Source organism: Schistocerca cancellata, chromosome 4 (assembly GCF_023864275.1).
Source record: "Schistocerca cancellata isolate TAMUIC-IGC-003103 chromosome 4, iqSchCanc2.1, whole genome shotgun sequence".
In the NCBI taxonomy this organism is placed as follows: Eukaryota; Metazoa; Arthropoda; class Insecta; order Orthoptera; family Acrididae; genus Schistocerca; species Schistocerca cancellata.
The window spans coordinates 631,399,376-631,415,415 of NC_064629.1; the positions used below are offsets into that span (position 1 = coordinate 631,399,376).

The 16,040-nt window shown below is 43.8% G+C and overlaps 1 protein-coding gene across 1 annotated transcript in view; it reads right to left on the reverse strand.

Annotated features, from left to right (window-relative positions):
• The window catches only part of LOC126183890 (glutamate decarboxylase), a 240,210-nt gene that overhangs the window by 27,828 nt on the left and 196,342 nt on the right, over nt 1-16,040 (reverse strand). Inside the window, exon 7 of the mRNA XM_049926207.1 lies at nt 12,257-12,324. Coding sequence (XP_049782164.1) covers nt 12,257-12,324 — 68 coding nt within the window. The remainder of the gene's footprint in view (nt 1-12,256; nt 12,325-16,040) is intronic.

Below are 16,040 nucleotides of genomic sequence, written 5' to 3' on the forward strand. Positions count from 1 at the left end.
CAAGATCTCGGCCGTAATAAAAACCTTAACGTAACCTACATTGCGTACTGACTACGGGGGAGGAAACACTTGAATAGAAATATAACTACAAAACAGCATTCATTCACTTTTATTTATCTGGAATTCGAACTCAAGTAGCAAATTATAATACAGTTTCTGCCTCGCTTACGAAGGCTACTACTCCACTGGACACATATGTAGGGTGCTCCAAAAATCAACGGTAAAACTTCAGCAATGGATTCCTCAATAACAAGAAGAAAGGAAGTCTTCTAAACATGGGCTCTAAAATGCATACCTTAAGAGCTATGAGCACTTCTTCATTTTCCATATTGTAAAACACATCCCCTCTACTGCAAGTTTTTTTTTTTTTGTTTTTTTTTTTTTTTGTAAGAGGTAGTATGGACCGAAGCAAGAAAAGATTTCTAGCAAACATGTGTACTAAAATGCATACTGGTAGACCAATGAGTGTTTATTTATCTTCACTACTGTGAAACACATCTCTTCTCCTGAACAAGTGCTCATAGTTCTTAAGGTATGCATTTTAGAGCACATGTTTACTGTACTTTTCTTCTTGTTTTGGTCCATACTACCTTCACCCAGAATATGGAAGGCAAAGACCTTGCAGTAGAACAGATGTGTTTTACAGTAGCGTGGATGAAAAAGTGCTCCTACCATGTCCAGTCCGCTATCCAAAAATATGCTACTCATTTCTAATTCATTACGCCAGTATGGCTGAGTATCCACAGTCCTCCAGTACAGATGGAATGACGCTTATTCAACACCATCTAACTTTTCTTGCCACTACCGATCATTAAAGACTACTGCCACCTTCCATCTCAAGTCCAAGCCTCTCTCGCGTCACCTCCTGCTACTTTTTACCTCTTCCTCCAGCCACCCACCACTTCTCACTCCCCAATATACAACCAGCCGAATGGGTGCCTTGGAACTATTGCTAATTGTTATATCCTAGCCAGTAATGCCAACCGAGCTCGCTGCCAAAAGGTTGGCAGCATCAAAGTCCGGACGCCGTCCGCATAAGCAGCGCCAGCGATACAGGAAATGGCCGCATGTCTGCGCGCGCCACCGCTGGCTTCTGGCTTCTTAAGCGCTGGAGTCGCGAGCGCTAGGACAGTTCTGTATTCGCCGCTCAGTTGTATACTCGCCACCGATTTGTGTACTTGCTAGTCAGTTGTGTGTTCATCGCAGCAGAGTTGTTGTTTGTCGTCAGCCGACGCTGACCTAGCCGCTCCGACTCGAACTAGACAGATTTCTGTAGACACGGAGTTCACTACTGTGTTTCTGTATCTTCGTTAATAAAGATAAGTACCGACTTTTATTTAATCAGAGTGTTTGGGTTTTCATCTTTCTGTTCACTGTTCCAGCGGACCGGTCGGCCCGCTATTAAAAGTGTGGCGGTGACTTCGTAAGCCGTTTCTACAGCGAAATGTTTGTCGCTACGAACGCCGCCACAAAACTAATCTTCTTGGGCTGGCGTGTATGTTAGCCTTCTCTGTATATCTTTGAAAGCACCATACTAGTGCCGCACCCCACCCATTCCCTTGTTTAGTTTCTCCCGATTGTGAGTCTTTAGCAACTGTGGGAAACTTCACATTCTATGGCAAGCATGTTATTCAGGCTACATGTTATCGTGGTAAAGCTTCCAGGACTCGTTAAGCCGCTACACTTGGTTGGTTGCAACATCTGGACATCTGCTAGCCCAGTTTTTCTGTGAATTCCTAAGTAAATTCTCTTAACAGAAGACATCTGCAGAAAATAACCATGCAACCTATTTTCCAATAGTCACTATCAGTCATTCCCGAGGCACCAGTTATTTCATCTCCCGTAATAGTAAAATGAGTTATTACTACGTCTTATTTTTAGATTTCTGGAGATCGCTGACACTCGTTGATTGTCATATCACAGCCACAGTGAAATTGAAATACACATTGTGCTCTGCAAGAGACTTTGCAATTCAGCTACGAGACTGATTATAATTCGGCCGCAGAGTCGGCCTCATAAGCAAGATACACGACGTATTGGCTGATGTCGAATATAATACCTCAGTTAATATAAGGCTCTTATTTTGTTAACGATTTACAATATTTTATTTCCTAATGGGTAATACGGTATTCGTTAGTTGGCAGAACGACGTGTCTAAATTGGAAGTAATAAATTAATTTAAAAGAAACAAGGGCATGTTTACAGACATGTTAGAAAGTGGTCGATGTGATGTTCTTGTTTATATGTCTATTAAATGGAGCTAGAATAAAGTATACATCAGAAAATTCATTGTTATAAAGAAAGATATGTTCAGTCTTCGCGATCTTTAGCCCAATATAGTGTCGCGCTCGAAGTAGTGCCTACTTGACTACGAAACCGAAACTCGACTTTTCAGTCCTGTTTACGTTTATGAGTGCAATGACATTTAGACGCTTGCTATGTAAAGGTGACTGGGACTTGATCATAGTACGATGAATGCATAATCAGGTAGACGCTTTTAGTTTATATAATACTGTTTCACCGCAACCGAAAAGTAGGAGTAAGATATTTTTCCTTGTGTCTCGGGGATGAAAAGGGTAAGGTGCTAATTTGGATATAGTGGGAGAAGGAATCCACCGAGGCGTTTCCAAATGAACCTTTTCGGCACCCCTTAACTGATTCAGGGGTGCAACGGAAAACACAAATTAGGATCGTTGTACCGGGATTTGAAACCTGTTCCTCCCGAATATGAGTCTAATTTCTTAAGAATTGAGCAATCTCTCTGGGTCGTGAATAAAGCTACTATCAAAGCTCGTATTAACAATTTATACTTAAGAAAATTTACCTGCAGTTGCTTCTAAGGTAAAATAAACACTATAATGAGATACGAAACTATGACTAGCCATGTGACTTTCGTAATTTGGAAAATTTCGTCCTTTTTCTAAGGTGGCCCCAAATATAGAATTCCGCGGAATACTTGTTGACTCATAACATGTATTTAACACCTGATTTCATACGGTTCAAGTAACATAATTAGCGTGCATGGCCAACCACAGTAGAGACGAAGAAAATTCGAGGAGCGTGACAGCCTGTCGCTATATGCTGCCATGGAAGGTTTCGCAGAGTTTGACAATGTTTATAACACTCCAGTAGCCTCCTTTTTCGTGAAATTTTGACTGACAATGAAAAGGACTCAACGTGTGATGCCCGGGACGTTCATTAGTTTTCTTCTGTACATACGGTATATAGCCAGAGGGATTAAGCTGGTAAGGCAGAGAGACGGCTTATCGCAGCTGGGCGAGCAGGCGGCAGCTGGCGGCGACGCACGGCGCGCCCCTCTAATTGAATTTTAATGCCGCCGTTAATCACAGGCTGCGGGTGCCGCCCTCATTGTCAGCTACGCTGATTCACAGACCCAGCCCGCACCTGAGCGCGCGTTCTCTGCCCATCACGAGCGCTGTCTCCGAATCACGTGGTACCTACGTTCAAAGGGCGCTAGGTTAATGCTTCAAAAAAAAAAAAAAATGGTTCAAATGGCTCTGAGCACTATGGGACTTAACTTCTGAGGTCATCAGTCCCCTAGAACTTAGAACTACTTAAACCAAACTAACCTAAGGACATCACACACATCCATGCCCGAGGCAGGATTCGAACCTGCCAGACTGTAGCGCCTAGAACCGCTCGGCCACCTCGGCCGGCTTAATGCTTCAAATGCCGACAGTGCAGCAGTAGCACACTTTTTTGTATAGGCTCTGGTCGTCTTAAAAATAAATAAATAAATAAACAAACAAATAAATAAATAAAAACTATCTGAGCGTTAACTTATAGCTATTCTGATAAATATCATGAAATCTAAATCGTGTTGGCTGGACGTTGATTGCAATCTCGCTAGTCTTGAATACGAGTGTCTGTTTGCAGCTGCGATAACTCGAGGTTCTGATATTCAGTAAATTAAGGGGACGTTTAGTATCTTTGGCCCAAAAAAGCATGTTCTTTGAGAGTTTTTTTTTGTCGGGGTGTGTAATAGACACCAATGTCAAATTTGGTCAAAATGTTTATTGATATTTCCTCTACAAATTGGAATTTTTTCGACCGGAAATGTCGAAGAGCAAAGGCGGAAGTGCCGTCGGAACGAAACAAAATTTCGATGTAGACCTCCACGCGCGGTATGTCACAGGTCAGCCGGCTCGTCTGAAATCGAAATTGAGTTGACGTAAGCGAAGTGTATACAGTTCTTTAGGAGTTGTACCTCGCTTAAGTTATTTGGACCATAGTAAACAAAATGGCGGCCATTTGAAAAAAATAGGATTTTTTCGTCGATTTTTCGGCTTCGTCGGTCAAGTAAAAATATTTATAGTTGATGGATCGGAATAAAAGTGGTACAACTCCTAGACAATTTAGTTAGCTTCGTCGGAAACAAAGAATCATGTCAATCGGTTCAGTAGATTTGAAGTTACCATACCACGCGATAAAAAAAGGTCATTTCGAGAGAAACGCGCTTGAACTTTGACTACATATAAATGCAATATCATGCAACTTACGTTCAATCTGCTATTCCGGGCCCATAAACTAGTCCTTCCTCTTCCTCATAATGGCGTTCTGTTCGATCTGATCCATTCTGCGCTGCTCCAGAGCGGCTCGTACGGCAGATGACAAGCGGTTTTCGGCCGCTTGAATCAGGTGGTCGTCCGAATGCTTGGCGAACTGCGTCGAATATAGTCCCAGGGTGACGTCCATTGTTGTCACGGTCTTCAGAATTGCTGAATACCCTGCGTTGGGTCTGCTCACTGCCAAGAAAGTCGTAATCTCCACAGTCTTCGCACCAGAATGCAAATGCTTGGGAGCTAACTGCCAAACACACGCGTTCAAACTTTCATTTGAATTCTGTGTGTTTCCTCTCAAGCACCGGTACAATAATTCGTCCTACGAAAGGGCCTCGTAGATCGGATTAATCACTTTTTCAACTTCTTTGGAGAGCGGCTAGTCGTGTTGATAGTCGTCCAGATGTCCGGTAGCCTCTGCAATGCGCCACTTGGACAAACTAATTAACCCAGCCGGACAATTTTGATCTTGTGGGTGGTTATCCGTCGAACACTTGTGGAAATACGTTGCCCAAATTGCCTTCTTCATCTCTTTGGAATGCAGTCGGATTGCCAAGCCGTAGTACCTCGTAAGCTCCTTGATCACTTTTATCAGTTTTAGTCATGGGCAAGCACATAGAAAAATTTTTCGCGGCTACAAAGTCAAAATTCCCGAAACTGGTGCGTGAAAACGGCCGATTTCAGGCAAGTGCACTTTTTTGTTCAACCGCGAATAACAAACATTTCCGTTCCGTATTCGGAAAAACCGTTTCAGGGGTGGATTCTGAACACTTTTATGGATCTAAAAATGCGTTTTTTTTAAAAAATAGCTTTTTTGAACCAAAAGATAGTAAACCTCCCCTTAAGGAGGTAATCCTAGCTGTTACCTTTCTGTGTAATGCCCGAACTAGGTCCTAACTATGGTGAAAATTGTAACTAAATACCAGGAAACAATAGTTTCTGCTTGCTTATTATACACTGGTGCGCAAAACTTAAGGACGAAAGTAACTTACGCATGATGTGTTACTGCCGAGTAACAAACCTCGATGAAACTTGGACCATACACAGAAAGAACTGCTACAGTATACTACAGAAGGTAACTGAAAGAAATAAGCAATGAGGGTGGGCGCACACATATGGTTTATTCAAAGACAGTAATTGCACTCAAGTCACTGCGATTTATTATGGTACCCTGGACATTGCAAAAGCGGGGCATGGCTCTTAATAAAGTGTGTGATTACCACGGCCGGCAATGCTTGCTCTGCAACGGGCTCCCACAAGGCTGGTACGGAGTTCTTGTGGTAGAGCGTTCCATTCCTCCACCAGCGCGAATGACATGGTCGGCGGTGCATGTGCACGTGCTGCAATACTTCTGCTCGACGCATCTTACACATACTCGATGGGGTTAAACCAGGGGAAAGAGCAGGCCAGTCCGTTCGCCGGATATCCTCTCGTTGCAAGAGATTGTCCACCTGCGCTCTTCGATGCGGTCGTGCATTGTCATCCATAAAAACCGGAATAGAGTGAGTGTGTCTCGCGCCGTCAAGATTCCGTACAAACTTAATTATGTATATAGATAGTTCATTTATAGTTTTTAATGACTGAGTTTGCGAGTATCAAAATATGAGACATAAATAGCCGCATCTTTTGTTCGCGTTGACTAGGAAGCTCAAATTTTTTACACCACCAAGGTACCGTGGAGCTTCGTATTTGACGTAAGTTTCATCTTGATACCTCGGGAGTTCCTGAGAAAAGGGGCCTTAACAGACGGAGAGATAGGCACCCAACAAAATGATCCTATAAAGGTTTCGTTTTACTGACTGAGGTATGGAATTAAGTCGGGGTCGACTGCCCCCGTGAAAAGTAGCACTTTGGGAAGCAGTACAGCGTCACAATAACGCTGACTGTTGAGTGTACGGTGCTCAAAGATTTGAAGGTCAGTACGCCCTTGCAGCATCATGCCTTAGCCACATCCTAACACGTGGACCACCAAAACGATCATGTTCGACAAAGTTGCTGGGTGCATTACATGTGTTCCCACCTTGTAGGTCAATCCCTTGTCAAACATGATCGTTTCAGTGGTCCAGGTTATATGATGTGGGGCGGGATAATGTTACACGGGCGTAATGACTTCCCAATCTTCGAACACGGCACATTCACCGCTCAACGTTATTGTGACACTGTATTCATTCCCTATATGTTTTTTTTTTTTTGTGGTAAGGTCTTATTGGACCAAACTGCAGAGGTCATCGGTCCCTAAGCTTACAAACTACTTAATCTAACTTTACTTTAACTTACGCTAAGGACGACACACACACCCATGCCCGAGGGAGGACACGAACATCCGATGGGGGAAGCCGCGCGGACCGTGACAGGACGCCTGAGACCGCTCGGCTACCCCGCGCGGCCCCTATATACGTCTTTGCAAAGATACATACGGTGCTGACTTCATTTTAATGGACGACAGTTTGCGATCGCATCGAACATCTTTGTATAAAAGTGTCATTTCTGCTTATCTTCTTGCGTATTTCTTCCAGTTATCTTCTGTACTTTACCATAACAAGTCTTTCTATGTTTGGTAACAGTTTCATAGGGCTAAATAAATTGGCTGTGACATATCATGCGAACGTTACTTTCGTCCTTATGTTTTGCACACTAGTATATGTATCGGGTTTTCGTCCATATATACTACTGGCCAATGAAATTGAAACAGCGCGAAAACCCCATGGAAAAGACGTCAAATTGGGATGAAGCGTACTAAATTCTTGCATATGCAAATAATTACTATTTCCACGCCGCCGCCTCGTGTAAGAAGGAAAGGCGTCTACCAGCACGTGTTGGGATTCGACAGTGACAAGGCCGTGAGACATCAAGTTCGCGGTTTTTTGTTCCCCGATATCGATGTTCGCATTGATCAGGGTCTCATGAATGTCATGAGAATACGGAAACGATATGTTCAGGAGGGCCATACTACACGCCACGCAGGATTTAAGCGACCACACACGACTAGCGCACAAGAGGACGCACATACCGTTTTGGCCACACAGGATCCTACAGTGTTTTCATGCATACTGAGTCAGTAAGTGGACTTGTTTGCAAAACGCTATCCACATGGGCAGCGCGACAACATCTGCAGCACCATGGTCTATTAGCACGGCGAACACTGTTGCAGCTTCCCGCAATGTGGCAGTAGAGAGAGATGTGTCGATAGTGGTGCACCAACGACAACACTGGACACAGCAGTGGCACCATGCAGCTTTTCACATGAGTCCCAATTCTGCACGCAGCATTACGATGGGTGTATCCGTGTGTGGAGGCTTCAAGGAGAACAAACGTAGCCAGGCTCCATTCGTAATCCTTGCACATGCCCAACACCTGGTGTAAAGGTATAGGAGTGCCATTGGGCAGACAATAAGACCACCTGTAGTTCTCTCAATTGGTAATTTGGACAGACGCTGTTACTTTCGAGGTCTCTATGACGTTATCTTTTAACAGGGTAACACAATACTATATGTGCCATGATGTCCTGATCTATCTCGATACAGAGGTTGTTTGACTGTTGCACTGCCCAGCATGTTTTGTGAATCTCTCACTCACTGAAAACATATGGTCATAGGTGCATAATTACTGACACACAAACATTCACTAGCCGCTACGAATTATGAACTCAAACAAGGAAATGAAGCAGCATGCAATGACGTACCCATATGTCATCCAAGCTCTGTGCAATACAATGGCCAACCGGGTTAGAGTAATTATTGCTGCCAGACGTGTCAGCTCTGCGTACAAGATTTTGCACTCAATATATCCCCAAGTTACCTACAAAATTAACCATGCATTCTTTCTGCATATATTATAATAACCACTATAATATAATAACCATTATTTTACTACATTCTATCCTTCACGATGTTGCAGTTTTCGTGACCGACTGTGTATGTAAAACAAAGTTAAAAACTTGAAGCCGGCCACTGTGGCCGAGCGGTTCTAGGCGCTTCAGTCCGGAACCGCGCTGCTGCTACAGTCACAGGTTAGGATCCTGCCTCGGGCATGGTTGTGTATGTTGTCCTTAGGTTATTTAGGTTTAAGTATTTCTAAGTCTATGGGACTGATGGCTTCAGATGTTAAGTCCCATAGTGCTTAGAGCCATTTGAGCCATTTTTGAAAAACTTGAAAATTAGAAACAAGAGTTAAACTTAATGGATATCACACCTATGACACTATGGAGGATTTATTCAACGCCCTCTAATAAAAAATAGCTTATCAAGGTACTGTGAAGAAAAGCTATAGTTCAATAGTTCAAAGTACAACTTAACCATCAATGCGCTGTTTTCAGATTTATACTTCTTCTACTAACTGAATTGTACTGCTAAAAGAATTCCGTTAGATGGAATCAACGAGTATTTTCTTGGAAACTCCAGAGACCTGTGTCGAAATGAAAAAAAAAAAAATAAAAATAAAAGTGAGATGAATGATGGAACTTCACTTGCCCGTGAAAGGCAGAGGTCCCGAGTTCGGTTTTCAGTCCGGCACACAGTTTTAATCTGCCAGGAAATTTAATATCAGCGCACACTCCGCTGCAGAGTGAAAATTTCATTCTGGGAACATCCCCCAAGCTGTGGCTAAGCCATGTCTCCGCAATATCTTTTCTTCCAGGAGGGCTAGTTCTACAAGGCTCTCGTGATGACTGGGTGTTGTGTGATGTCCTTAGGTTAGTTAGGTTTAAGTAGTTCTAAGTTCTAGGGGACTGATGACCATAGATGTTAATTCCCATAGTGCTCAGAGCCATTTGAACCATCTACAAGGCTCGCAGGAGAGCTTCTGTGAAGTTCGGAAGGTAGGAGACGAGGTACTGGCAGAATTTAAAGCTGTGAAGACGGTTCGGGAGTCGTACTTGGGTAGCTCAGATGGTAGAGCACTTGCCCGTGAAAGGCAAAGGTCCCGAGCTCGAGTATCGGTCCTGCACACAGTTGTAATCTGCCAGGAAGTTTCATATTAGCTCGCACTCCGCTGCAAAGTGAAAATTTCAATCTGGTGATGAATGATGTTTGCCTGAACTACAGGGGATGGACAAAAATATGGAAACACCAAAAACCCACCACACTACCATGCTTAATACGGTGGACGAAAACCGTTGGCATTCAGGGCAGCTTCCAGTCGTCTCGGAATGGATAAATAATGATCCTGTATGATTTTCAATGGAATCTGCTGTCATTCTTCCTGCGAAATAGTGGCAAGTTCAGGTAGCGAGGCTGGAAGTGGTTAGCGATCACGCAACCTTCTCTCCAAAGTAGACTACAAAATCTCAATAATATTGAGTTATGATCACTGTGGTAAGCAGGAGAGATGCAAAAATCCATCCTCATGCCTACAAAACAAGTCCTACACGATGCGCTCTGTGTCAGCAGGCGCCATGTCTTCTTGGAGCACTGGGGAACAAAAAGTGCACCATGGGATGGATCTGATAACAAAGAATAGTGACATACTCCTTGGTAGTAATGCGAGTTTGCAGAGTAACCATGGGACCCATGGAATACCACGACATGGCTGCCTAAATCATCACCGAAGCGCCGCCATGTTTCACTCTTTGGTCGTAAGCTCGGCCATAAGCAGAGAACAGTGTGCAACAATACGTATCTGACCAAATTCCTTTCGTTCTTTGCTCTATAGTCCAGGTTTAAAGGCTTCGGCAAACGTTTTCTGTTACGAACATTTGCATCACTGACGAATGGTTTTGAATTTCAGTTTGTCCTGCAGTCCCCAGCTTAGAGAGCTCCCTTCGTGTTGTTTTGATGCTGACAGAGTTCGCGAGTGTGACATTCAATTCTGCAACGACTTTTACAGTTGTCTTCCTCTTAGTTTTTGTCACAGTCCTCTTAAGTGACCTGTCACATTCTTAGCGGTTGATGTTTTTCCGCTTTCCATGTAAGCGGTATAAATCTTAGATGTGGTGCCTCTTGGAATACCAAACACATCGGCTACCGTGGAAGCACCTACCATACGAGACGAACTGCATGCCCAAGTTCGAATTCACTTAGCTCCGACATAATGCACTCACAGCCACAGAATATTGTTCTAACTACGACCGACGCTTGCAAGGTATAGAAAACATTGCGCAGTGGCCGGTCGTGGCAAAATACACTACTGGCCATTAAAATTGTTACACCACGAAGATGACGTGCTACAGACGCGAAATTTAACCGACAGGAACAGGATGCTGTGATATGCAAATGATGATTGCGGTTTATCGTATCGCGACATTGCTGGTCGCGTTGGTCGAGATCCAATGACTGTTAGCAGAATATGGAATCGGTGGGTTCAGGAGGGTAATACGGAACGCCGTGCTGGATCCCAATGGCCTCGTATCACTAGCAGTCGAGATGACAGGCATCTTATCCGCATGGCTGTAACGGATCGTGCAGCCATGTCTCGATCCCTGAGTCAACAGATGGGGACGTTTGCAAGACAACAACCATCTGCACGAATAGTTCGACGACGTTTGCAGCAGCAGGGACGATCAGCTCGGAGACCATGGCTGCGGTTACCCTTGACGCTGCACCACAGACAGGAGCGCCTGCGATGGTGTACTCAACGACGAACCAGGGTGCACGAATGACAAAACGTCATTTTTTCGGATGAATCCAGGTTCTGTTTACAGCATCATGATGGTCGCATCCGTGTTTGGCGACATCGCGGTGAACGCACAGTTGAAGCGTGTATTCGTCATCGCCATACTGGCGTATCCCCCGGCGTGATGGTATGGGGTGCCATTGGTTACACGTCTGGGTCACCTCTTGTTCGCATTGACGACACTTTGAACAGTGGACGTTACATTTCAGATGTGTTACGACCCGTGGCTCTACCCTTCATTCGATCCCTGCGAAACCCTACATTTCAGCAGGATAATGCACGACCGCATGTTGCATGTTCTGTACGGGCCTTTCTGGATACAGAAAATGTTCGACTGCTGCCCTGGCCAGCATATTCTCCAGATCTCTAACCAATTGGAAACGTCTGGTCAATGGTGGCCGAGCAACTGGCTCGTCACAATACGCCAGTCACTACTCTTGATGAATTGTGCTATCGTGTTGAAGCTGCATGGGCAGCTGTACATGTACCCGCCATCCAAGCTCTGTTTGACTCAATGCCCAGACGTATGAAGGCCGTTATTACGGCCAGAGATGGTTGTTCTGGGTACTGATTTCTCATGATCTATGCACCCAAATTGCGTGAAAATGTAATCACATGTCAGTTCTAGTATAATATATTTGTCCAATGAATACCCGTTTATCATCTGCGTTTCTTCTTGGTGTAGCAATTTTAATGGCCAGTAGTGTACAATAGCGCAATCTGTAGGGTTGGATAGCATCTGCATTTATGTTTAAACATGCATTTCTCGCGGTGTTGCCACATATATGGTGGATTCTCATTGACGCCACGGAAATACAAGTAGATCTGCATTAAACAGATTAGTCTGCGCGTCATGAACACTTCATTTCGATAGTATTAGAGATATTTACGTCAGTCGGCAGCTTAGGTTAAACGTAAGCTTCATTATGATTTTTTTTAAAAGTATTGAAAGTGTATACCGCCTCTTGACAATTTAGGACATCCGTATTCCAGCTGAGATCCTTATCGAATAGTGAATAATAATTTAAGAAGGCAATATTCTATAAGCTGCCAATATGAGCACTCACCTCTCGACACCTGTGAATCTCGGATGGCGGTATTTTCTAGACATCAGCAAGCCTCCTCCCCACGCCGCCTGAAAAGAAAGAAAAATAATAACGATGAAGCTGGCGTATTTCCAAGAAACATAGCACACACATCTTCTATAACAATGCAAAATAATCTCCTGAAACAGCGACATCATTCTTGTTGATCGTTAGCATGTTTATGGGAGAAAATCTAAAAGTCCATCTGTTTTCACACTAATAGTTGGTTTAGACTACTGACAGAGATAATAAAGGTCTTCTATCCAGTCTTCATCCATTACATTTTGCCTGGTAATGTAAATGTAGGATTAAGTGTACAAATTATCGTGGAACATGAAGCAAACTAACATACTTACTGTTTACCTCATGGTCTGACCCAAAACTTCAAATACCTAACAACTAATGTTTTTAAGAAAGTTAATACTTATAATGCAAGTATGTTAATGTGATCTAGAACTTTGGCCAAACGCATACAATTTTTTGAGCCTCTCGATTGATTACCGTTGTCTCTGTTTTGCAGGAGTTAATATGAATTATTGTATCTGTTGATAAGTTTTCTCATCAGCGTGAAAAAGCAAGCTGGATAGTATAAAATGCTCATAAATGTGGCAAAAAGACATACTTTACTGCAGATCTGCAGTATTAGTTAATGTTTTATTGTTATGGTTTAGTGGGAAACGGCAGCCAGTTTTAATCTGTCTTAAACATTAACTCCGGGTATTAACTGTTCTGGCGTAACAACAAGCGCCGGAATGAAGATGAAGGATGGAAGACCATAGAAGGCGGTGAAACGATGTCGGCCAATGGTGCGCGTAATAGGACCGCACCACGATCAGTACGATTCTGGTGTCTTGTCGGCTCATACATTTGAGCAGCCAGCTATTTTTCGGGTTGAGTCCCTTGGTTGCGATGGCCTCATTCTGCACCGGCGGCATGCGCTAGCCTCTAAGTAAACAACCTTCCACGCCGCATAACCAGTTCGCTAAACAGTCACCACGACTGCCCCTTCCGACAAGCTCAGTGTTACGCTTGTGGCAGAAAAAGACATGTGCATTCCGTATGTTTGCAACGGAACACACATAAGAATTCGGTCCACTCATAAAAATCTCGTCACAAGGCCCATGTCATTAATGCAGTATATTCCAAGTCTGTGGTACGTCAGTCAAAAAACTTTTTGTTCATTTCCTTATCTGTGGAAAACGTGTGAAATTTCAATTGGACACGGGTGACTCTGTCACTTTGCTCAATCTTCACACATATGGACTATTAGGCTCCCCACGACTGTCTAAAATTAGCACGCAACGCATATAATGGACAAGGCATTCCCGTTCTCAGAACATGTTTGCGTGCCACGTATCGCTAGCATACGCGAACAGTGACTTTTACAGTGCTACAATCATGTGCGTGTGAGAACATATTTGGTCTTGATTCTTTTGATTTGTTCGGCTTTAACATTCAGGCCAATGAGTTGCCAGTGTCCGCACTGAATGCAAAAGACAGTGTATTTAGCTTGCTAAAGGAATTCTTGGAACTCATTTCTGAATGTTTAGGCAAAACTAACAATTTTGTTGCAAATATTACGCTGAAAGAAAATGCTTTCCCGAAATTTTGCAGAGCCAGAACTGTTCCCATTGCATTACAGGATAAATTCGCTGCTGAAGTGCAAGATAACGGAGTTATTGTGCGCCATATCAGCTAGTCAGTGGGCAAGTCCACTGGTTTTGCTCCCCAAACCTTCAGGTCGCATTCGCCTCTGTGTTGACTTTAAGTCTACAGGCAATCCACAAACTCATTGATACTTATCCATTGCCATGCCCAGAGGATCTAATGGAAAAATTAGGCACTGGATGCCACTGTTCAAAAATTGATTTGCGCAAAGTGTATGTTCAAATATCACTCGATGAAGAATCTCAAAAAGTATGTGTAGTAAATACTCATTTGCGCTTGTTTAAAGATTTGCTTTCTCCGTTTGGCAGTGCTTCCGCACCCGCCATTTTCCAGCGGTATTTGGAACAGCTGACTGCACAAGCGACAAACTGTTCAAACTACTTGGACGATATTGTAGTAGCAAGTCATACACCTGAAGAACAAATTGCAAATTTACGTGCTTTGTTCCGTGTGTTATCTGATGCAGGACTAAATAAATATGAGTTGCAGTATCTTGGTAGGTTCTAGGCGCTTCAGTTCGGAACCGCGCGACTGCTACGGTCGCAGGTTCGAATCCTGCCTCGGGCATGGATGTGTGTGATGTCCTTAGGATAGTTAGGTTCAAGTAGTTCTAAGTGACTCATGACCTCATATGTTAAATCCCATAGTGCTCAGAGCCATTTGAACCACGTATCTTGGTCACGTCATAAACAGTCAAGGTGTGAATCCTCCTCAGTCGCATTTGTTAGCCATACGAGACTTGCCAGTTCCTCGCAATGTCACAGAATTGCAGTCAGTATTAGGGAAAATGAACTATTATAGTCGGTTCATACCGAATGCAGCACAAATCGCAGCTCCATTGCATCGCTTGCGGCCGGCTGGAGTGGCCGTGCGGTTCTAGGCGCTACAGTCTGGAACCGAGTGACCGCTACGGTCGCAGGTTCGAATCCTGCCTCAGGCATGGATGTGCGTGATGTCCTTAGGTTAGTTAGGTTTAAGTAGTTCTAAGTTCTAGGCGACTGATGACCTCAGACGTTAAGTCGCATAGTGCTCAGAGCCATTTGAACCATCGCTTGCGTCGCAACAATGCCCCTTTGTTTGGACACATGAGTGCCAAGCAGCTTTTCAAAAACTTAAAGACGCACTGCTCAGTGATCGACGCTTAGTTTACTTTGATCCAGAGAAACCTAATGTACTGCAAGTTGGCGCTTCCTCTTATGGAATCGGTGCAGTGCTTTCGCACAGGATTGGTGATAAAGACAGGCCTATTGCTTCCGCATCAAAAGTGTTGTCCAAAGCTCAGTGTAACTATTCGCAAATTGAAAAGGAGGCTTTGGCTTTTGTGTATGGTGTCACCAAATTCCACCAATATTTGTATGGCAGAAAATTCTACTTAGTAACGGATCACAGGCCTTTGCAGTCCTTGTTTCATTTGAAGAAACCGGTTCTTGTATGAACTGCTCTAAAATTGCAAATATGGACTTTGTTGTTGTCTCAGTATCCGTACGAGATTGTGTATCGTCCGACAGCTCAACATGGTAATGCGGACACAGTTTCACGTCTTCCGATTGTCCATGATACAGACTTTGATGCTTCTGCTACATCTTGTTGTCACATCAATGCTCATGATTCTGAATTGCTTCTGTCTTTACCGCTGAGCTATAAGAAAATTGCACAAGCCACGGAAGCAGATTCAGATTTGAACATTTTGCTCAAGTACATTCGCACATCTCGGCCTCACGCACTGAATAGTATAAAGAACTTTATAGTGCCCCGATATTTTGCCCGTCGGCATAGCCTCGCTGTACAGAAAGGTGTGATTCTTGTTCAGAATGACAGTGGCCAGTAACGTGTGTTGATCCCTAAAGTTTTTCAAACAGAAATATTGCAGTTGCTTCACCAAGGACACTGGGGAATTGTTCGTACGAAACAGTTAGCCTGTCGACACTGTACTTGGCAGGGTATGGACGCCCTAATACAACAGATGACGTCTCACTGTCACGCATGTGCGGAAAATCAGTCCGCTCCGCCACAAAAATTCACTGCTTGGCCGAAGTCGCAGTCGCCATGGCAACGTGTGCACATACTCTTTGCGGGACCTTTTTGGAACACCCGTTGG